This window comes from Protopterus annectens, chromosome 11.part0 (genome assembly GCF_019279795.1).
Source record: "Protopterus annectens isolate FY-2018-M chromosome 11.part0, PAN1.0, whole genome shotgun sequence".
NCBI classification, from domain to species: domain Eukaryota; kingdom Metazoa; phylum Chordata; order Ceratodontiformes; family Protopteridae; genus Protopterus; species Protopterus annectens.
The window spans coordinates 315,280,227-315,304,851 of NC_056745.1; the positions used below are offsets into that span (position 1 = coordinate 315,280,227).

At 38.6% G+C, this 24,625-nt stretch overlaps 1 protein-coding gene across 1 annotated transcript in view; it reads left to right on the plus strand.

Moving 5' to 3' along the window:
• Positions 1-24,625, plus strand: part of LOC122815364 (dynein axonemal heavy chain 3-like) — a 4,921,723-nt gene that overhangs the window by 747,691 nt on the left and 4,149,407 nt on the right. Inside the window, exon 11 of the mRNA XM_044087818.1 lies at positions 6,173-6,380. Within this exon, the coding sequence (XP_043943753.1) occupies positions 6,173-6,380 (208 nt within the window). The remainder of the gene's footprint in view (positions 1-6,172; positions 6,381-24,625) is intronic.

A 24,625-nucleotide genomic window follows, 5' to 3' on the forward strand; every position in this document is an offset into this window, starting at 1 on the left:
CACCTAGAAACACAAAACACACACCTACATTCGCGGAGGCTATCAATAAAAATCTACCCAAGCAACAGGGACCTCCAAAGCAGAAACACAAGCAACCTCCACCCCCCAACACAACCCAAATGACACATAGCCCACAAACTCAGTGTGCCCACTCAACCACAGCCCATAAGGCATAACAATGTACCCAACACTCTAGTCATAGATGACTCTATAGAAAGGCACACTGATGTTCCACTCACCAGAAGAATGTTACTGTCATCTGCCTGTCAGGTGCCAGGATCCGCTGCATAACACACGCACTCAGGTCACTCCACAACTAGTACAGATATGACTCTGTCATTGTCTATGTTGGTGTGAATGACCTGAGACGTACCTTCCTGGACTACATGAAAAGAAACATGGAGGAGCTGTCTGATCTTGTAGCCCAGGCAGGTGTGACCCTAGCCCTGAGTAGCATCATGCCATCACCCAGAATGATACCACAGTACAATGACAAAATGACTGACTTCAGCAATTGGCTAAGTTTCTGGTGTCATTCTAAGGGGGTCCAGTATCTGTCTGCCTGGGATGGCATGATTGCAAACCATGATGATTTGCCAGAGATGGCCTGCACCTGTTGCCCTTGGCATTCCAGATACTGGCTAAGGCTCTTGCCAACCCTATAGTGCCTTTTTTAGACAAGGTTCAAATGACAAATTCACCACCATAACAGGTACAAGCAAGCAAAATCTGAGGGTAATGCTACTTAATGCTAGAAGTCTTAACCTCAAAATGCACTCACTCGTGGCACTCCTTAAAATGGAGAACATCGACATCTGTGCAGTGACAGAGACCTGGTTCAAGGCTCCAGAGACCACCCCTGCATTACCAGGCTATAATTCATACCTCACCTTTCGGCCACCTAACCTGGACCAAAACACTAAAGGTGGAGGCATGTCCATATTCATTAAGGACATCCACACCTCCAGGCTAATTGCACAGCATAATTCGTCCGAGATTATCCAAGTGCAACTAACTCTGGGCAAGACCGCAATCCAAATTGTAGCTTGCTACAGATCCCCCACCATGCCCTAGGATTCCCACTCCTCATTTCTTGATACACTGGAAAATATTAGGGTACAAACTAACACCCTAATAATGGGTGATTTCACCATTAACTGGGAAAACTACTCATGTACCAACTCTTGTGCTCAACGTTTTCTGGAATTCATAAATTCTAATGCCTTGGATCAACTTATCCACACCCCCACCAGGGGCAGCAATATCCTAGACCTGGTCATTACCAGCATGGGCAACCGGTGTTCCACACCAGAGGTCAATTCCCCGTTGGTCAGCTCTAACCACAAGCTAATCACCCTAGACATCCACATCCCACCACCATCCCCAATTAGGGAAACCACTGCAAAAAATTTCTCCAAAGCCAACTTCACCTGCTTAAGACAGAAGTGGCAAACTTCACAACACCCATGCTGACGGACAATAGAGGTACTACTGCTGAATCCTATACAAATGCACTTTAGAAGCACTTACATGAGTCATGCAATCCCTAACAGAACCAAGATGCTATCCTCCAAAAAAAGGAAGCCAGTCTGGTGGTCCCCTGCCATAAACAAACTATACAACAGAAGAAAGAAACTGTTGCAAAAAAGAGTAAAATCCCATGATTGGAGGAACTCCGTGGTCAGCCTCAGTAAGAAGATGAGATCCCTCATAAAATACTCCAAAGCTAGTTATGAAAACAAAATTGCCACTGATTCTAAACATAACCACAATGCATTCTATAGCTATGTCAAGAATCTCAATGGCAACACTCAGATCTGCTCTGAGTTACAGCACAATGGCACTAAATATACAGAACCAACTGATATTGCCAACATCCTGGCAGATAGGTTCAGTGCTAACTTTACTCCTCTTTACCCCCCTAAAGGCCTCCAATGTTCCTGTAATCACAGCTGCACAGGTAAAAAACACACTCTCCAAAGCCAAGAATACGGCATCCATGGGACCTGACATGGGACCTGACAACATCCCAGGCTGCATTCTACATGAACCACAGAACGAACTGGCACCCCACCTAAGTACAATATTCAATCATAGCCTCACCTCAGGCTTTGTGCCCACTGAATGGCACACAGCAACGGTTATTCCACTCCCCAAAGGGGGAACCACCATGGACCCTGGGAACTACCGCCCCATCAGCCTCACGAGCCTGGTCTTCAAGGCTATGGAACGTATCATCATAGAACATATAAACAATGACATTGGTAATCTCCAAACTCTGGACCCTACCCAGTTCGGGTTTGTAAAAGGCAGCTCATGTCTCCTAAACCTGATAGACTTCTTTGATGCGGTCACCAAATCCGTAGATGAGGGTAATGTGGTTTACACAGCCTATCTAGATCTCGCCAAGGCTTTCAACACCATCCCCCACTTTGCAATAATAGATAAGCTCACTAAACTAGGTATAAATTCCTATGTCACAAGATGGGTTGCTAACTGGCTCACTGATACAACCCACACTGTGAAAGTAGCAGACTCCAAATCCAATTTCAGACCAGTGACAAGTGGAGTACCACAGGGTTCAGTCCTGGGTCCTCTCCTGTTTGGTATCTACTTCTCTGAAGTACAGGCTAACACAGAAAGTCTTTGGCTAACAAAGTTTGCAGATGACTGCAAACTAGGAGCCATAATCAAAACTCCTAATGATGTGGACATCTTACAAAAGGGCCTCACTGAGACAGATGCCTGGTGTCAAAGCCATGGCCTCAAGCTTAATGCCAAAAAGTGCATTGTCATCCCTTTTGGTAAAAACTCTGTACCCATGAACTACCACATAGGCAATAGTCTACTTAACACTGAAAGTGTGATAAGAGACCTTGGGACACAAGTGGACAATAGTCTCTCCTTTGATAATCACATTGCTACAGTAGTCAGGAAATCCTTCTACGTGGCACACCTCATCACAAAAGGTTTCTCATCCAGGAAAAAAGAGGTCATTGTTCCCCTCTACTCATCACTCATTAGACCCATTATAGAGTACAATGCCCCTTTTGGTATGTACCTCACAAGACATCTATGACTGCAAAGGCTGCAGAAATACTTCACAAAGAGGATTACCTGCCTCAAACAGATGCCCTATGCAGACTGTCTCAAAAAACTCCAGCTTTACTCTGTCGCATATCGCCTACTCAGAGGTGATCTCTGCCTAACATACAAAGCTATGTGAAACCCAGAGCTGTTGGAATACTCCACTTAAAGAAATCCCAATCCTTCTGAGCTACACGCTCTAGGAACCTAAACCTTGTCAGCATAATAAACAGAACATGCTGGAGGGATAGATTCCTGTCCCAGAGACTTCCCATACTCTGGAACAAACTACCTATCTGTATCAAACAGAGCTCCTCATTAGCACTCTTCAAGAAAAATCTTGATGATTGGATGGGAGATAGGAAATTCACCCCGGGCATCACTTCTGTGGCTCTGCTTGACAGGGGCACATGAAAATTATTTTCTTGGATGGCAAAAGCCAGTGTACCGTTTGTCTAGGCTTATATAGGCCCTAGGGCCAATAACCTAGTACCTACCTATGAAACTATGAACCTATGAACCTTCCTACATGCTAGCAGTGGCAGGCATGGTGTCTGTTCAAAAAATATATATTCTTTAAAAAGAAAAACAACTTGCTCCCTTGCTCAAGCCTCTTCACTCACATGCTAACTTCTTTCATTTTCACCAATGGGAAGTTTACTCACATGTTAACTTCTTTCACTTACACCAGTGGAAAGTGCTCGTTGCTGCTTTATGCAGCTGACTGGACTAGTTGAGTGACATTTCTGAGATCCTCAAGAGCTTTGCCAATCGATGGGTAAAACATAATGCTGGCCTGTTTAGACAACAGCCTTACAAATGGATTAAGTTGATTTTCTTCAAATACCCTTGAACCAAAACAGGAAGTCATGAAGAATTTAAAAATAATAGTTGACTGTCTCAATTTAACACAATTGCTTTTTTTTTTTAATTGTACGGGCTGCTGCCCTACAGCCAGTACCAGATGCCACCTCTGTATATCTCTGAGATACACGTAGCTTTCTACATGTGAATGATAAAAAGAGTACAAACTGCCAGGCTGAACACTGGACAGTTCTTCTTCTTCAATCATACAGCAGTGTACACTTAGCTGAGATGTGGATTTCTCAGATAAGGTCACTACAGCTGGTCATTTGCCATTGACCCATGGTGCAGCAAATTCATAGCTGATTATGACAAATCAGATTTACAGAGGGCAAAGACACTATATTCTGGTGTGAAAGCTGCATCTCCCCCCAAAAAAAGGTAATTTCAGTGTTACCAAAAGTCATCTCAAGTAGTTTTTTTTTTTTTTTTTTGCTTTGTTTTGTTAAGTAGGAGTAGCCATTCCATCCTACATGTAAGCAGTCAATCACCTACTTCTTATGGCTAGTTTAGGAATGTAGAATTAGCCTGAGACAAGCCCTCCTTTTCCATATAAAACTTCCTTTCTTTAAACCCTGCAGTAGAGAATGGAGGTTTGACCTTGATGAACTCTCGTCTGTGTCAGGCTTGGATATCTTTTTGGATATCAAGTGCATGCTGTTCCCCTCAGTGGTCCATAGGCATCATTATTTCTAACAGGTGAGGCAAGGATTCCACATCTGAGGGATTTTGTATGCACATTTACTCTCTAAGCTGTAGTGTCTAGACTGATTTATGGCCTATCACTCAGTGATGGATCTTCCTACCAAATTATCACATAGCTCTACCTTTTCACAGTCATGCAGTACCCTATATTACTCTGTTGCCCCCTAGGAGAGGAGAACTTCTATCTGGGATTCACTTCCATCCTCCCTGGCTGGCTCCCCTAGTGTTAAGTCTTTTAAATGAGCCCAGCATTTCTGCAGTGCAGTCAGTGTATTGCTGTAGGTGGATTGGACACTCTAAATTGGCCCTAGGTGTGAGTGCGTGCATGTGTGTGCCTTCTGTGGCAGGTTGGGTGCCAGGCTGCCAACTCGACACTGTAAAACTCCACTGCCAATCATGAGCTGACAGGTGATCCACTGTGGTGACCCCTAACCAGGAAAAGCTGAAAGAAGAAGTCAGTGTTTTATACATGTGTGGTATGCTGCCAACCATCATCTCAAATATTTTGTTTTACTCAGGATGGCTTTCTGTTATAAATTTTTTTAAGAGGCTGATCCTTGGTTTTTGCTGCTATTCTGTAACTGTTAGCTTCCTCATAAACTGCATTATTTCAGTAAGTGTGATCAGAATATTAATGTTCTACCTCTAAACATGTATATATATATATATATATATATATATATATTTATATATAAATACATTCACTTTTATTAAATGAGAAGACTGAGGACTTAAACCTATTCCTGCACAACTCTGGAACACATGCTACAGAAACATGTGAAATAATAAAAGCAGTGGAAAGATGCAGAAACAATACGTTTGATAAGAGTGTTGCAGAAAAGCAAGCCTTGCTCTTGCTGAGCAGATCAGGGCTTGAGAACATCACATCATTAAGTATTTAATTAAAGGCATCTGAAGCAACAAAATAGTTCCTAATTGATGGGTTTGTGGGTATGTTTAATAGCCAGCACATTCCTGTTATCATTAAACATACATTTTAAAAAAGTCATCTTTAAAATGGTGACTTTATACTGCACTTCATACACAGGCTGATGCCTGACTTACTGATATATCCTGCATACAGGTAGCTTTGAATTTTTTAGCCAACATTTTTACACAGGTGTGTTATGTTAACCTATTAGCATCTATTAACAACCTATGTTTTGTGATACAAAGACAATATCTTAGTATATATGAAAGGCACACTTGTCTGTTGACCTCTAGACTGCTTCTCAGCAAAGATATGCATGTTTTCAATCAAATTCATTTCATAAAGTGTTTCTTGTCTGATACAGAAGATTTTGTAGGAAGACTTTAGGAAATACTACCCTAGCTTCCTTTATAGCAGGCGTGCCATGCCTTGATTTGTACTTGTTCTTGCAACTTGAGAAAGCATATTTAACTGAAAACTAGAGCAGATGTTGTCAGTAAATGTACAGCACTATATAAGAACTTTGCATAGCTGCCTGTAGTCTTCTTTAAAGCCACAATGTAACTGTTTTTCTATCTTTTTCAGATACTTCAAGGTTTATGAGCCGTACAAATATCTTTTGTCTCTAGAAACTGAGATAACATTTCAGAAATATGCCAACAAAGAACCTCTCCTTCTTAGAGACTGCAGAAGGGAGCTTGACAGACTGAAGAAAATAGCCGATGACTTGGCCTCTTTGCCTGTCTTCATACCCATGGAACTACTGTTGCTGAACTGCTCTGAGATCACTCAAGTAGGTTATCATTACTTGGAACTTGAACAGTGAGTCCTCCAGAGTAAATTAAACATGATGCAGTCCGCTATAAGAACACAACAGCTTCTCATTTTGCCAGAATTTGAAATCATTGAAAACATTACTTCTACTCATAATACAATAACTTATTCTAAAGGACATTAAGCTTGAACTGCTGCATGTGGGTACCTTTCTAGTGACTTGCTGTTGTATAGGTGGCAGGATTCCATGAATTTATGGATTAGGTAGATACAACTTATTGTCTGCCTTCACACAGCTTCTTCTCCATGCAGCTATAAATTATAGAAAACGTTGCCTGCTATATCAGGAGAGTAATTTTCCTGGCAAGAGAAATCTTTCTGTTGTAGGAGAAGTTTTTAAAAGACCTGATGCTGGATGAAATATATAATATAAGAATATGGCCTTCCCCATTTATGTATGAAAGAACAAAGCAATATACATGAAAAAAGTAGTTATTTTCCCACTTGGATGCATTATCTGCCTGCCTCTAGTGACAGCTATACCAACTTATCTTGAATTTGTAGGCATCAATTGTGTTGATGTTGTATGAGTCACCCCTTCGTCTTCATCACCTCCTCTTCATTATGAGAAGTTACATTGACAATATACTGAAATAATTTCAGGATCACAGTGTCTACCTCTGATCCTTTTATTCAGCTATATGTCCATAATTAATAATGTAGGAATGGAACCCTGAAAACTGATGGGAGGGGTAACTGGCAAAAAGAGTCTCCTAATTTGCAACTCATTCTTCAGAGGATGGTTTGATACTTGGGTACTACTGTGGTAAGACACAGCTGGAATATTGTGACATTGAAGTAATATACATATATATATATATATATATATATATATATATATATATATATATATATATATATATTATTGTGAACAAGACTTGTCCTTGTTATCAAATGCAATAAGGTTGGATCCTGACATGGTCACTGTGAAAAAAGCACATAATGTGAAGATTTTTTATCTTCAGTGCAATCTATTGGTAGGCAAAAGTAGCAAAAGAAATACTGGAGTTTGTAGTTGTGCCATAGGTCCTATATATGTCAGGAAGAAGACAACCATTCCTCAGATTCTAAACAAAATTACTTTTATTATCATTATTGTAGTACAGGAAATGGTGACAACCACCTTTCAGATGCGGAGACCTCAGGGGGAACATGTCCCTAAAATGTATGGCATTTTTGAACAAGTAGGTTCACTGGTTCACAGAGGAGCTTTTTTCATTTATGACCTATATGATGCATAGCAGGGGTTATTCTGTTCCACTGTGAAAAATAGTAGGCATTACAGTGCCCAAAGCTACACTGTTGCCATGAAAGTGATGAGTGGGCAGAAGTCACAGAGCCCAGATATGCACCACTATCAACTAAATAGATATATATGCAATAGGGTGATTGCTCTTAAGATCTTATGATAAATGCACACTACTGCTTTGGATTATGACCGATACCTATCACAACTTAATAAGCTGTCCACTGTTAGTTTCACAACAGTATTATAATTACTGAAGCCCCATGACTTCACATCATTCTGAACCGAGCTCCCTCCAGTTTCAACTTACCAGTGGTAACTGAGACTTAAACAAATCATCTTCTAAGGAGACAGGCATTAACAATTGTTACCAGGAGGGGCTACTGAAAACTCAGCAGTGATCCCACTCCATACCTGTATTTACAATACACTGTCAACAACCCAACTGCTAATCTGATATCAAGATCTCTATTTCTGATCACTCTGTTTATAAACCAACCATCATATTCTTGTTATAGTCAACTGACAAATAGTCTTTCTAAGTCTCTTTCTCTCTCTCTCTCTCTCTCTCTCTCTCTCTCTCTCTCTCTCTGTCTTTGGGGTGAATAGTAACAGTCATACCAGTGCTGTGAGGATACCCTTTACTTGAAAAGAGTGAGACAGCAGCCACAATATTTGCCAGCTGAACAAATGAAAGCACTTTACTTTTGAAGTGAATCCAATTACAGATACAGAAGAGTATTTCAGTTGCACAGAAAGTAGACAGCAGCAGTCAAGAGAATTCTGTGAAAATACCCTTAAAGGAAAATCACAACAGCACCTCTACTGATGATCGAAGTGAATCTCCTCGAGCATTAGCTGAGGAACATAACCTCCATCCCTGTTTTCTCTAGGAAATCATTGCTTGTGTAATTTCAACAATGATTCACATCTTTTGGGAGATTTTCCCTTTTTCAAGTTAGTGCGACCATGGAGTGGGAATATCCCCACAACAGGAGGTACAGAGGGGTTCCCCCCTGAAAAAAACACTTAAGATAATAATAGTTAGACTTTAAAGATGCATAGCTCTGTCGTTACTTCATACTACTGAATAATGGGTATATTTTAAGTCACATTTTTAACTCATCGCAATGGCCTTTCACATTGTGCTATATGTTGCTGCTGCCCTTGGTGCAATTGTATGAGCTAACATTTTACTATGCTGCACATAAAAATATGGTATATTTGATTTGTTTTATAGGATAGCTTGATTACAGACATAAATAAAACAAAGAGAGGCTTCAGATCACACAGTATGAAAGACTGCAGCAATGTTAATGAAATAAAACATTAATAATCCAGATTTATAATTAATTTCTCTTGACAAGAATGTTCTATAGTATTACTGGATTTTGTCAAATGCAGTCTGGTAAAGCATTTTATGCAAAAGGCAGTCAGCAACTCTACATCAGAAAAACAAATAATACATATGTAAGAAAGTGTTTATAAGAAATATGTACAATGCATAGGGGGAAATTAAATAATACTCCCTATGCAAACAACTTAATTTTTCTGTAGTAAAGTGAGAATGTCTTTGTTAGGGAGTTAGAGGTAGATTGCATACCTTTGATCTCTGTCATTCAAAGGTCAATGAAAGGAGGTAGCCATTTATAGGATTTACAGCTTCTGTTGTTTTGGCCCTTTATTGAAAATGTTTTGTTCAAATATCATTTCAGGCTACACAAACTGTTTCAGACAGTATTCAACCAGTGAAGTTTTTTTCTGGTTGGCCAAACACCCCTCAGTCTCATGCATCAAGCTGTACCATGCATAGTCCTTAATATAATAAATTCTGAGATCACCATTTCTCAAGGGAAAGTCAGAGTCCCTCCTACAATAAACTTTCATGTACCAAATGTGTTTTTATTTCCTTGCTTATATTTGTACAGATAATGTTTGTACATCTTTCCTGCTTCCCTTTTATTGACAATTTTGCAGTGGTGTTACAACATTTTTTCATCCTTATTTTTATTTGATTATAAAAATGGACTACATGTTGACCGCCATTTGTTAAAGATTGTATTTTTTAACCTGCTATATGACCAAACAACTCTTTTCTGTCTATCTGTTCTTTTGTTGCTCCTGAATGACAATGAATAAATCTTGCTCCGTGATGAGAACATGGTGGATACATGACTACAGGGAGTAACCACAAGGATGATAGTTGGCCTTAATTATTCTACCCCCACATCATACTGATGCAATAAAGGATGACATAGAATGGCTACATTCAGGCTATACCATTCTCTGTGCCATACACATTTCTGATGACTCCCCTGAGCCAAAGTCATTATAAATCACCTGCTGAATCAGTCTTAGGTTAAATAGAGCCTGCATGCACTGAATATTTACTTTTCCCCTTGTGACACAGGTCACAGTTGAAAGGGGTTCAGAATGGACATTTTACTTCCCCTGTTGACTAATTAAAAAAAAATAAGTGAGCCAGTAAAAGGGATGAAGGTATGTTTGCCATGATCAGAATATTGAGTAAGTTTTGTGATTCAGTTCAGCCAACTGATTTAGTTCAGCTAAATCATGCTTTTCATAAGAACTTTTTTGTAAAAGTAAAAAAAAAAATCTCTTGTGTTATTGAAAAAGTTATTTATTAATGGACATGTAAGTATTCCATGTGTACAGTACGGCAGCAGTAACCCCTGCTATAGCCGGTTAAGCACTGTGCCATCACTTGCTACATGACCAAGTCTCAGTAGTAAGCATGGGGTTTGCCTCAAGGCATCTCCTTGCAGTTCTTTTAGTGCTTTTGATCCTTTGCCTGCCTTTTATACACTGTCATCTTTGAACACACTTGCAGTGTTTTTATTAACGTAACATGGCCAGAATTTAAGATTTTCTCTCTTTTTTTCATTAAGAACTTTCTGTTAATAAAGACATGAACAGGCCATTGAATGCTATTTTTAATAATGAGGAAAATATCTTACCAGAATCGTTGTTTTTATTACATGTCGATTCCAAGTTTAACAATGGTGAAGTTCATTTTCTGTGCAAATAACAGAAATTTGCAAATTGCTGGGATCTTGGGGAGAAAACCTGTTGAGCACATCACTGAGAATTTCGTGACTTACAAATCAGTGATAGTAACCCGCTGTGCACATCAGCAAGCATACTGTGCCCTGCGATTCTTTAATAATATACTGCATTGAACATTGTTAGCTTGTTCATGTCCTGCACATCACCAAGCATGTCCTGACCCTCCTATCGTTAATCATGTACTGCAACGCACATTGTTATCCTGCCCATGTCATGTCCATTACTGTGAATGATCTGCCATGGTCATATCTAACCATCTCCTCTCTTTGTTTTCAGTTTCTCCAAGTCTTTTAGGTTTCTTATACCAAGATGGGAATGGACCACAATGCTAAGTCAAAGTATGATTAAAGTATGATTAAAGTTCATGAAATTAGTATTGTTTCAGTCTTTGATGTTAGCCAGAAGTGCTTTTTGCAGCCATTGCAATGTGCCCAGTAATGACTCCTTCTCCAATTCATACAGTTACATGTATCATTAACATATCTATGTACGGTTGTAAATTCTTCTTTTTTATAAGACCTGTTGCTCCTTCTACTACTGGAACTGTCTGGGTATCCTTCATTCATATTGCCCTCGTTTCTGCCTGCAACTCCTGGTATTTTATGACTTTCTGTCTCTCTGCACGTAACAGACTATAGTCACTGGGTGTAGCAATTTCAGTGATCAATGCTACTTTTGTCTTCCTTAAATGGACTACTATCTCTGGTTTTCTAACATATAATTTTTGAACTGTTGGTAATTGATGATCCCGTGTAATGTACACTTCATCATTTTTTATAATGCTTTGTGATTCATATTTCCAGTGTATTTTAGATACTTCAGTATTATAATGCTTGCACAAAAGCCAAAGCGACAGTCTTGACACATTATTATGCCTGTCAATATACAGTTCTTCTGCCATTAGTATATCGGAACAAGCAACAGGATCTGTGACTATTTCCAATTCTGTTTTATAGAACCTGCATTTGTCTGTTTCTCTCACACTTTGTGAACCAGCATGTACGTAGTCCACTGTCTTGGGCTGCCAATATTACCCTTTCGTCTTTTGGTTTAAATTCAGCTCACCTTAACAGTTTGTGTTCTATCCTGATCATCATGAGGTTTTTCCAAGAGTTTTCTGTACTTGCAATTGTATTTATACTTTTTCCACATTTCTTGCCTTCTCATCTGATCCTTCACCTTATATTGTTTTTGTTTGTTTGTTTTTTGTCACATTTAGTTGCTGCCTGATATTTATCTATTTCTGGTTTGATTTCCATTCCCACTTGACACCAATATGCTTGTGATAAACTCAGCAGAGAAGTCATCTTAGACTTATTCTCCTCATGTTTTAAAACGTTCACTATATTTGGGTCTTGTGAGGTTAGAAGATGTGTATGCAGTCCTATGATTGCAGTTCTACACATCATCAATTTTGAGGAGGCCCATACCCCCTTTAGAATAGGGAATATATAGTCTTGGTATACACTGATTTTTATAAATCATTTGATAATATGAAGTATCCTTGTCCAATTGATCCATCACCTTTTGGGGCCAGTCAATCATTTCAAAACTGTAAGGACGGGAAGAGCAAATTGGTTTATAGCTTGGACTTTATTTCTAGATGTCAATGCTGTTTTCAGTATTCATTTTAGTCTTCTAAAATATTCCTTACTAAGCTTTATAGACATTTGTCCGTGTTTTATTGTTGATCCTTCATCATTTCCCAAATATTTATACACTCCCTCTTGCTCAACTTCTTTTATATCACATTTCTGTCTCAAAATGATATTTCCTGGTGCTGCAGCTTTCCTGCTTTAAAGGTTGCTTTTGCACATTTATCAAGACCAAATGACAGTCTTATACAGTCTGAAAATGTTTTGACCACTTGCAGTTGTGCTTTCGGTTCCTCATCTGATGAACGATACAGTTTAAAATCATTCACAAAAAGAAGATGAGAACTCTTACACTTGTTGTTTTCTGGGAGCCAGATTGTAGCCATGACCTAATCTGTTAGGTAGACGGTTTAATGGGTTAAGGCAAGACTAAAGAGCAGCGGTGGCAAAGAGTCATCCTGGAATATCCCCCTTTGAATTTTTATCCCTGGTATAATAATTTGCCCTTTATCATGGCTTAACTCCAAAGTGGTTTGGCACTGTTTCATGGTCACTGTAATGTAATCAATCAGTATAAGATGTACCTTATACATTTTAAGCACTCTTTTATCTATGAATGTCGGATACTGTCAAATGCTTTTTTTTTTGTAGGCTATCCATGTCATACTTAGATTCTTTCTCTTTTTACAGTTCTCCATTATAACTTTATTTAACAACAAATGATCCATTGTTCCATATGACTTTCCTTTGTTACCCTTTTGTTCTATTGCCATAATTCGGTTTTCTTCTAAATGACTATAAACTCTGTCAGCATCAGTTCCAGTGTATAGTTTATATGTTGTCGGAAGGCAGGTTATTGGTCTATAGTTTTAGGATAGCTTGCAGGTTTGCTCTTAAGTAGGAGTATTATTTTCCCTGTTGTTAACCAGGTTGGTGTCTGCTTGAGGTTCACATATAAATAGTTCTTACTCATGGCTAAATCTTCATGTAAAGATGTTAATACTTTAAGCTAGAAGTTAGGTACTGCATCTGGGCTTGGGTTTTCCAATTAAGAGCTTTTCTTAACATTGCTTCAATCTGTCTGGCCATTACTTCATCCCATTTCATTTTTAGCTTTACTAATCTTCTATTCTATATTTTCTCTTTGTGATCTTGTTTTTTGTATTGCAACATTTTCCATATCTGGATGTTTTTACCTGTATTTCTCTTTGAATATCTTTGGGGCTGCTTTTCTTGCATTGTTAATTTGGCTTTCTCCTTAGCATAAATATTTCACCATATCAGATCTCTCTTTCTTTCCCATGTCCATATTTCCCTTTTATCCCTTGAAAAAATCACTAGATTTTGTTCTTTATATTTTTGCACTCCTCGGTCGCTTCTTTTTCCAAATGGCCCAAGGTTTTTTGGTCTTTGTAATGTTTTTTCATAAATCTGTTGTATTAACCCAAATTTTTATTTGAAGCTTCTGATAGTTTTTCTTGTAGTATTTTTCTTTCCTCTAATTTCTTTTCTAATTTTTTTGTATATCTTCTGTTTGGAAATTCTGGGCTTCTTATACAGTAGTAACAATAAATAATTTCTTTCTTATCCTCGATAATTCATTCTATCATCCTTATGGCTCTTTTTTGGCCTATCAGTTTTTGCAGTTTTTGTGGACTACTGCTTCCTTCTACAACAATCCTCCCCCTGGGCCTAGCCTAATCCCATTGTAGGAATGTTTCCACCTCTTGAATATTCTACACTATAATTTTTTCCAGTCCTAGTCCAAGTGTGCCCACTAGGATTGGACAATTTTTTATCCTGGGTCTTGTGCACTCAGCTATATTTTTTATTTTTTAACCTACTTCTGTCTATGATGTATGCTGCATAATATACTGTTTATATATCAGTGTCATCTTGGTGAGATTTTGTGAAAAACAGGTTCCACCTTCTGAAGGTATTCACCAGGACTTGAGGATGCATTCATTTCTAACAATATTACATTTCATTTCTTGCTGATTTGCATCTCTCCATTCAGACCTTTCTCTCCTTGTGTTATTAAACATCCTCTATAAGCACTTCACTGAACATGTCCTGTCCTGCATATAATTATCATATCCTGTCCTGCACATCACTAAGCAGTAGGAGATGAATAATTAGGTGTGGGTGGCAGTGTTCATTTCTGATGTACAGGACAGGCAATATACGTGTGGGGCAGAGGCTAGTTAGTGTGTGTAGAACAGGACAAGCTCACTGATGTGCTCCTCTCCATGACTGCAGTATGATCCTACAGCCAAAATGATTAATAATATGAGAAATGGTTTAGTTATTGGTAATTCCATTGTCATACAGAGAGACTGTTTACTTACCAGACTGGCAAAGTATAGGGTGACCATTACACGGGCCTTCTATGCCCTGAAGCATTCAAATTATGAGTATGACTTTGCATATTTAGGGTGAACAATCTTAAGTGGTCCACCACAGAGGAGCAGAACGATATGGAGTCACTCTCATTATATGCACTTAAAATTGAGTAATCCCCAATGTTGAGTAACATTCTGCATTTGCCTATAATAATGCCAAAATACAAATCTGACATCACTGACTTTAACAACTAGATACACAAATGGTGTCATTCAAGGGTGATCCAGTCTGTGACAGTTTGCGAGACCATTGTAAACAGACCATTCTGCTTTGAAAAGCATGGCCTTTATTTGTCTTTTGAGTGTTTTCCAATACTGGGGGAAAAAAACCCTTTATATCTCATAATGTTTTTTTTTAGGCAAAGTGAAATTACTAAACTTTCCAACCTGACAAAATTTCTACCTACCAGGCATCAGGCTGGCTCTGCACAAAATATAAAGCCTCATAAGCAAAATATATGACCTTTAGACTATAGTTTGAAGGAATATACTAGAAACATAAGGAGTTATACATAGAAGGATCTTTTCAAAGTTCGCTGTATAGAAAGTCAGATGGCAAAGAGGACCCGTTGAAGTTAAATGCTTTTTTTTCATTATGAGATATCCAGAAGATAAAGACAATGGAAAACACCAGGTCTGGACAGATTTACCTTCAGATTATAAATGGGGAAAAACGAAGTTGCCCCTTTCTTATTAGAGCATTATAATCAAATCTAAGGGACAAAAATAATCCCAGATGGCATGAAACATGCTAGAATTATTCTAATACAGAAAGTGAAGGCAGATAAACCAGAGTTGGCTAACTATAGACTGACCTCATTGTTTAATTTGGACATAAAAATGTTGTCAATCATCCTACATAAAGGTTGGATGAAGTATTCCCCACTATTTTAAAGCCAGAACAAAGTGGCTTTATTAGGGATGGGCAGAGTACTGATAATTGGTAGAATATGACTATTTTTCCAGAAAAACCTTCAAGGTGGATATCATTGCACTAGTGTAGCTTTATTCAACATTAAAAAATTTTTGATATGGTGCATTGGAATTATCTCTTTGAAGTATTGTGCAAAAGGGTTTTTTAGGATGTGTTTATTTAGTCGATTAAGATGGTGTATAATAAAATCACCTTTGATGTTATAACAAATTAAGGAATACATACAAAATGAAAACAGCTCCAGATGGAGTATACAAATATGCCCTTTATCACCAAAATTGCTTTGCAAATTTATGAGATATTACAACAGAAGTAAAGAACTGGGCCATATTTCAGGTGCACCCTGATGACTGTATTTTAATGAACAAAAAACATGGATAAAACTTTACCAATGGTGTTGGAAACACTTGACAATTCAGCAAAGTGTCAGAACTGGAACCAAATTGTAAAAAAGCAGTGCTGGTCATGGTGGGGGAAGGAAAAGGACTGGCTGAAATTAGTGATATAATAGAGATGGACCTTTCACCTACCTGTGGGCTATACATATGAAGGAATGGTTATAAGTACATTATAGAATCTCTATGAAAAAATAAGCAAACTCTTATAAAAGGGAGGTGGTAGGGCATACGCAATGAATGGTAAAATAAACACCATCAAGATTATGATTGTCCCTCAAATTATAAATATCCCAGTATGGTCTGATCACCCTTTGGTGGATAAGATTCAGGTTCTACTTGAACTGTCCTCTGCTGAAGCAAGCCAGCAGGAACTCCTATTCCTACCTTATGAAGGGGAATGGGGTTTAATACATCATGTTCACAAATAAAGCACAAATGGAATAGGTTGCATAAAGAGAGTTAAAATGCAGGATCATGGGAAGAGGACTCTATGGTTCTCTACAAATGAACATGTGGCAGATACTTAGGGAAAACTGGGAGACAGGGCTTAAGCAGCTAGGAGATATGTGTTGAAAAGACCTTGTGATTCTGGGATCAGGCAAATGCTACAGTTAGAATTCCTTATCTTTTAGTGAATAATATGGGAAGAAGCAGGAATATATAGGTGGAACAGCTAAGGCAGCCAGGTAAGCAAGACACTGCACAGGAGAACAGAATCCTTCATCCCAAGGAAGTACAAAACTTTTCCCCACTTAAGGCTCAATGTGACTACACTTTCAGTACAATAATAAAGATATATGTTGAATGCTTAAACATATCTCAAGGGAAGACATACCAAGAAAATCCCTGGAGTGGGTGGAACAGCATGAAAAAGGGTTGAGGCAGCCTACTATATAAGAATATCAGACATCACAGAATCGATAAAAGAACTAGGTTACAGTAGGAATGAATGATTAAGGGAATTATTAATGAGGAAAAAAGTCAAGAAAATTAGAAACTTACATGGAAAGTACCTTTCATCTTACAAAATGGCCATATGTTTGCCATCAAAATGAGCATGTCCTTCTAGGCACACCGTTAACCACCCCCTGCCCGCCCTGTCATTAACTATCCTCTGTTCTGCTCACCATTAACCATCTCCTGTACTTTGAAAAACAAAGAGAAATAATGCACCATGATCCACCAAAAAGTATTTATTGAGCACTTTCATTTTTAAGTGAAAAACTTCATCAGATGGTCATTCTGATGAAGTTTTCACTTAAAAAATGAAAGCGCTCAATAAAAACTTTTTGGTGGATCCTGGTGCACTACTCTTTGTTTTTCATCTCCTGAACTTCATATGACAAACCTTGTCCTGTTCTGTCCTGCACATCATAATGAACATGCCCTGCTAGGCAGATCACTAATCATTTCCTGCCCTATCCTGCATGTCACTAACTATCCCATGCCCTTCACACCACTAACCACTAATTGCTCAGAAAAACACTATACAATCATATTAATGGTTTCATAAAGACAGCTGTGCCTACCTAGAATAAGCACAGGGCAAACTCAAGAAAGCAAACAACCCAACAAAAGTAGGTTATATAGCAAAAGGAAGACTATGATGGCAAAAATTAGGAAGTACAGTGCCAAAACCTTCCTCGTCATTCTAATTAAGCAAATCAGAGGACTTCTCAATTCTATGAAAACAACACAAGCACCAATTGCAAAATATATCCAGAAAAAGAACAACAGCCAGTATATCCAAACGATTTATTCCCAATAGATTCTCTAGCGCCTCGGCTTCAGAAAGCCTTCAAGGAGTATCTCACAGACTTCTCAATTCTATCAAAGACAAATTTGAGGTGATAACCTTCCAGGCCAAGGACAGTCACAAAGCATTCTTCAACTATGCCCACATCCTCAAAGGCAACGCAAAACAATGTGCCAAAGTAATACCTATACTGAGCCAGAAGATATTGCAAATCTACTGGCTGACAAATTTAATTGTAATTTCCATCCCTCCCTTCATCTCTCCCCCAGAAACCACCTCAGGAAATGCCCTGTACCATAACTCCCCCAATTATCACTAGCAACAGATTTTTGATGCGTTCTTTACAGCCTAGAACACTGCATCATCAGGCCCAGATCATATTTCAAGATGCCTCCTTAATAGAACAAAGCAAAACCTGTTAGGATCATTACAATCTCTATTTATCCATAGTCTGCAGAAAGGCTTTATGCCAAGTGAATGGAGGAGTACAACTCTCTTCCCTTTGCACAAGGGTAGACCATCTAAAGGCCTGGGCAACTGCAGACCCATAAGTTTGAATATGCTCATATGCAAAGCCATAGAAATAATTATCATAGAAATGACAAAAAGAAATATAGGAAACCTTCAGACAGTAGATCCAACCCAGTTTGGTTCTGACAAGGGCAGGTCATGCCTTCTTAATCTGGAGGACTTCTTTGAGAAGGTTAACAAAGCAGTGGATGAGGGCAAAAATGTACATACTGCCTACACAGACTTAGCCAAAGCTTTCAACACAATACTCCACTTGAGCATTGTAGAAAAAAATCATGAAATTAGGCATAAACCCTTTATTACCCACTTGATAGCCAGCTGGTTCAGGATAGGACCCAAGAAGTTAGGATAGGGAAACCAACATCTGCAAAAAGGCCATTCGCTGTGTTAGTAAGTCTTGGTGCTGGAACCGCTCCATTTTGGCATCTACTTTTCTAAGTGAAGGCTGATATTGTGGGCCTCTTGTTGACTAGGTCTGCAGATGACTCTAAGTTCAGTCATAGAATCCCCCAAAGACACAAATACCCTCTAAGAAGGCCTAACACAGACCAATAACTGGTGCAACGGTCCTGCAAATCATTTTCAAGAAGTGAATAATCGCATCCTTTGGGAAGATGGCTTCCCCTGGAAACTACAACATTGATAATACACTCCTACATATAGACCCAGTGGTCAGTGATTTGGAAATGCATGTAAACAGTAACCTGACCTTTGACCGTCATGTGTCTACATTAGTGAGTAAATCATGCTGTGATGTGCTACTTATAAGCAAGGCTAGGCACCTAGGTCAAAGGATGTTACTGTTCCACAGTACTACGATTTTTATCACACCAGTCATTGAGTACAATGCCCCCTTCGGTATGTACCTGAACAGGCATATGTAACAACTGAGCATAACAGCATGTCCTTTGTGGACCATCTCAAAGCTCTATCCCTGACTCAGTTTCCTACAGACTGCTGAGAGGCAATCTATGCCTGGTCCACAAAGCATTTGATGAACACACTCTGATAGACTAGTTGCATGTCCACGAAACAAGCAGCATCAGATTTACCTCATCTAGGGACCTAAATCTTGTCTGCAACATAAGTAAGACATGTTGGAGGGACAGGTATGTGTCTCAGAGACTTCTCTTTCTCTGGATCAAGCATCTCACCCATGTGAAGCAGAGTTCTGCCTAACCAAATTCAGGTGTAAAGTGGACCAGTCAATGGCAATCAGAAATTTACTCCTAGTCTGGCATCAGTGTCCCTTTTAGATTGATGCAGCCTGTAAATGCTTGACCACCTATGCTTAAGCCTACCTATACCCTTAAAATAAACCTAGGGTATCAAAACTTATCAGATATATTTGGGAAGCATCCTAAGGCTTAAAATGTCATTAGCATAGTAATATCCTATGAAACTATTTAATTTTAACTTATTTTATTGTGTGGAAGCTAAAATATCTTACTAATAAAACTGATTGTTAATAGTGCAGCAGATTAAATGGGAAAATGACATGAATAAGACATGAATGGAATTTACAGAAGTACTTCTGACTAGCTGTTTTTTATATATTTGCATGAATTATGTGCTTGCTTATGGAATAAATACTGCCCACTGCCTTTGGGGTCTGCTTAGATGTTTTCAGTTTATGTAATTTGCACATTGGCATATGTCATCAGTAATACCTTCTTTGAGGCTTGCATACCAAGAACCCTTGGCATGTAGTATCATAATTTCAACATTTGCTAGAAAGTATGCTTGCTAATCAGTTTACATTGCTGGGATATTTACTGACTGGTCAGTGTTAACCAGATGGACATAAATGCAACTTTTCAAAGTTGCTCCAGGAAAAATGCTAGTTAAATGAATTGCTCAAAATTGCACAATGCAAATATGTAGGATATCAATGTCAGATGTAAGTGAAAACCATCCTAACTTGGGCATGCCATTTATACATAAGGATATCCTACACAGCTGATGATGATGGGTTCCCATTATGCAACTCTGCAGTCAGTTTTGACAGACATGCAATAAAAGACTCACGTGAAGACTGGTAAAGCAGCATGGTGCACTAAAGCTTTTTCGTGTCTAAAGAATCCTTGGCAAAGTCCAATACCACATATTAGCTAACTTTCCTCCATGACCTAAGAAAGCTACAATTCATATCTAAAGGAACTGGAATCACTCTATATTAAACTCATTCCTATTTTCCTCGGTGATCTAAACTGTCCAATTATAGACACGGAAACTAACACCACCACCACTAGTGCACAAGCAGAGAGATTCCTGGACTTCCCCAATACAAATGCCCTGGAACAATTAGTCAGAGTGCCCACAGGGGGAACAACATCTTGGATCTTGAACTTACTAATATGGGGGCCAACTTGCATCACCCCTTTCATATCTTTGTAATGTCTTAGGTAGACCATAAAGCCATCTTCTTTAAAATAAAAGTAAAACCAGAGATTTTTTCCACACAGTTTTTCAAAGACAAAATACCTACTCCTAACTGATACATTGACCACCTTCGGATCCCCACCAAACCCAGTTAACTCTGCTGAATATGCAGTAGACTACAGTACTACACTATACCAGCATGTAAACAGCTGCAGAGATGCAGCTATACCCTACAGGACCAACCACAGGACAAACCTCAGAGATAAATCTCCTTGGTGGAACCATAAACTTTACAATAAAAGGGAGAGAATTCTGACCAAAAGTAAGAATAGTGATCCCAGAATGATAGAGACCTCATCATTGAAATAAACAAGAAGCTCAGGAGCTTAATAAAATCCAAGTCTGAGGCTGAAATCGCCACTGAAGCCAAAGGCAATCACAAGGCCTTTTCTTAGTTATGTTCATTATCTCAGAATGCAGCAATGCTTGAGCTGCTTGTAATACTGGCCAATAAATTCAGCTCAAGCTTTACTACCCTGTCCTCTGGGACTATCTCTCAAAATGTACTGAAACTCACCTCCAGCTATCAAGCAAGACGAAGTCATGAAAAGGCTATCAAGAACTAAAAATACTGCAGCAGTCTCCGGACAATAGCCCTGAATTCATCTTAAATAGCATGAAGCATGATTTAGCCATTCCTTGGAAACAATGTCCAACCTCAGCATCCATACAGGTTTTGTACCAACTGAATGGAGGCCAACTGCAGTCATTCCTCCACATAAGAGAGGACCTGACATAGACCCAAACAATTACAGGCCCATAAATTGGAGCAGCCTAATATGAACAGCCATGGAAAGACATACTATTGAACTAATCAATAAAGACATTGGAAAGCTTCAAAACAGGACCTATCTCAGTTTGGATTTGACAAGGGCAAGTCATAATTACTCACTCTGGTGGACTTCTTTTAAAGGGCACCAAAGCAATAGATGAAGGTAAAATGGTACACAATACATACCCCATCTTGGCCAAGGCTTTTAATTCATTCCCCCACTCAGGCATAGTAGAAAAGCTAAATAAACTGGGAATAAACTCCTACATCACCCACATGTCTGCAAAATGGCTGACAGATAGGATGGAGGGAATCAAAACAGGTGAAGCTACCTCCACAAAGAGACCATTCATGAGGGCAGTTCCACAGGGTGCAGCACTTGGTCTTCTCCCGTTTGGCATCTACTTATCTAAAATAAAAACAATGCCAAAGGCCTTTGGCAGACTAAGTTTGAATTGCCAATTAACTTAGCCACCCTGTTGGAAGGTTTGTCCCAAACAAATAACTGCTGTCAGAATCATGGACTGGAACTTAATGCTAAAATGGCATTATCATATCCTTTGAGAATTAGTCTACTCTGTGGAAGAACTACATTGGCAATACACTCCTAAGAGTTGATCCAGCTGTTTGGGATTTTGTAACTTATGTGGACAGTGCCCTAACTTTTGGCAGAGGTTTACACTGTCATAAGAAACTCCTTATATATTACGCAACTTATAAACAAAAGGATTGCAACTAGAGATGTTATTGTCCCTCTTTATTCAGTCCTCATTAGGCCATTCATTGAATATAATGTCCTAGTTGGCATGTATCTATCCAGATACATGAAGCAGCTTGAACTCCTACAGAGATACTTTACTAAAAGGATACAAGGCCTAAACAACATGCCCTACATGGACCGACATTAAGCCCTGTCACTATACTTGGTATCCTACAGATTGGGCTATATCATATCATTGAATGTTCAGCTCCGTGAACCTCCATTCATCAAACCGACAGCAGAGAACATTCACTAAAGTGGACATTCACATCAGCAAATTTCTTCAACAGAGAATGGAATTAGTTGAGCAACACTGCGACCGTCACACACACACCTCAGTATGTCAACCCCCCCCCCCACCTATATATAACAATTTCAAGATTGCACTACAGTGGGGAAAAGGGCAACTAATTCCATTCCCTGTTTCAGACATTCTCTGATGTGAATGTTCACTTAAATTAATATTTGCTGTTGTCGCTTCGATGAATGGAGGTTTGAAGAGTTGAACCTTAAATTATATGATACAGACCCTCACAGACTGCTAAGATGTGACCTGAGTCTGGCATACAAGGCATTCTCTGACTCAATACTGATGGATTTACTGCATATCATCAAATTAAATGACATCAGAAATACTTGTTCTAGGGATCTAAATCTCTTCTGCAACATCAGCAGAATGGTTTGGATGGACAGGTATATGTCATAAAGAATACTTCTTATCTGGAACAAACTGTCCATCCACATAAAACAAATTTCATCCCTGTCCACATTCAAGCACAGCTTAGATCTATGGATAGAAAGCAGTAAATTTACCTCAGGACTGCCCCTTGCACTAATGGACAGCAGCAGGTCATAAATGCTTTATCCCAGGCACGGGTCCCCTCAAATTATCTATGACCGGATCTCAGGTATTCTCATTAGGGATAATATATAATTAGTGACCATGGGAAGGTAAGACCAATCTCTAACCAAATGGAATAGGTTAATTTGAGCACAAAATGGACCATTTTTTAGTCTTGTACTTACATATGAGCCTATGAACTAAAAGGATACAATGCCTGTATGATGGCTATCATCCCAGTTATTCTCACTAGGGGTAGTATATAATTATCAAGCAAGAAATTGGAAAGGCCAAAATAACACCAGTGGGATATGTTAATGCAAGCACCAAAAGGGAATTTGACTAGGCTTAGAATGGTCTGTAAGGACACATGGCCTACAACTTACCTATTAACCAATGAAGCTATGAAATACAATACATTGTCTAGCAATGTTCCTCCAAACCCAAATGTGATCAAACAACAGCAGAGGTAAGTTAATTTCATCCACAGACAGCCTTCATATTTATCAAATAGAGATGAATTATAGCTTATATACACCTTAAATCACTGACTGTAATTATATTGAATGCCTGTTTAACTTGATTACAACAACAGAGCCAGTCATTTTTGTATCCAGCAATTATAGCTACTCTTTCACTGTGTGTATTCTGTGGTAATAATGATAATGGCGCCAGTATCTAGGTCATATGGCAATCCAAACAGCTCCCCAAATTAGCATCCCTTCAACTCAAAGTTGGGGAAAAATGTCATCATAAAACTTGAAGACAAAAACAATGCTGCTCTGAAGCTGAAATATGCCATACCATACTCTGGTAATGTTTTTCCTGTTTATTTCACACAAACTCACAGAAAAAACAATAAAGCATTCTAACTTATTTTACAAAAATGCACAGTAGTTCATATAGGTTCATAGGTAAGTATTAGGCTGACTGTCCTTATGGGTAATTTTAAGCTTAGCCAATTTCCCTTGGTGACTATCAAACCTTGCACCTTTTGTTCCCAAGTTAAACACTTTAACCATTACTGCCAACCATAGTACAGCATAAGGTTAGGTTAATGTTTGTTTAACCTGAACAAGCAACAGCAGTTTCTATCATTTTCAGTAGTTATAATTACTTTTTTGACTGTGTATACCTCAGTTGTCTGACTTTGAAAAAAATAATGGCTATGGTAATGCATTTCATTTCAGTTGCACACAGTAACCCCAATAAAGTATTCCAGCTACTTTCACACAAATGCCAATTAGTCCTGTAAAGCCACCATAACTTCTTAATCTGAGCAAATGAGAGTAGGTTCAGTCTTTTTCATCCAGAGAACCCTGCATACCCAGCAGTAATAGCAACTTAGTTTACATTATATACTTCAAATGTATTTTTTTCAATAATATTAAAAAAATGCAACAGTAATTTATTTTGACTTTGTTTCCAGCACAGTAAAGT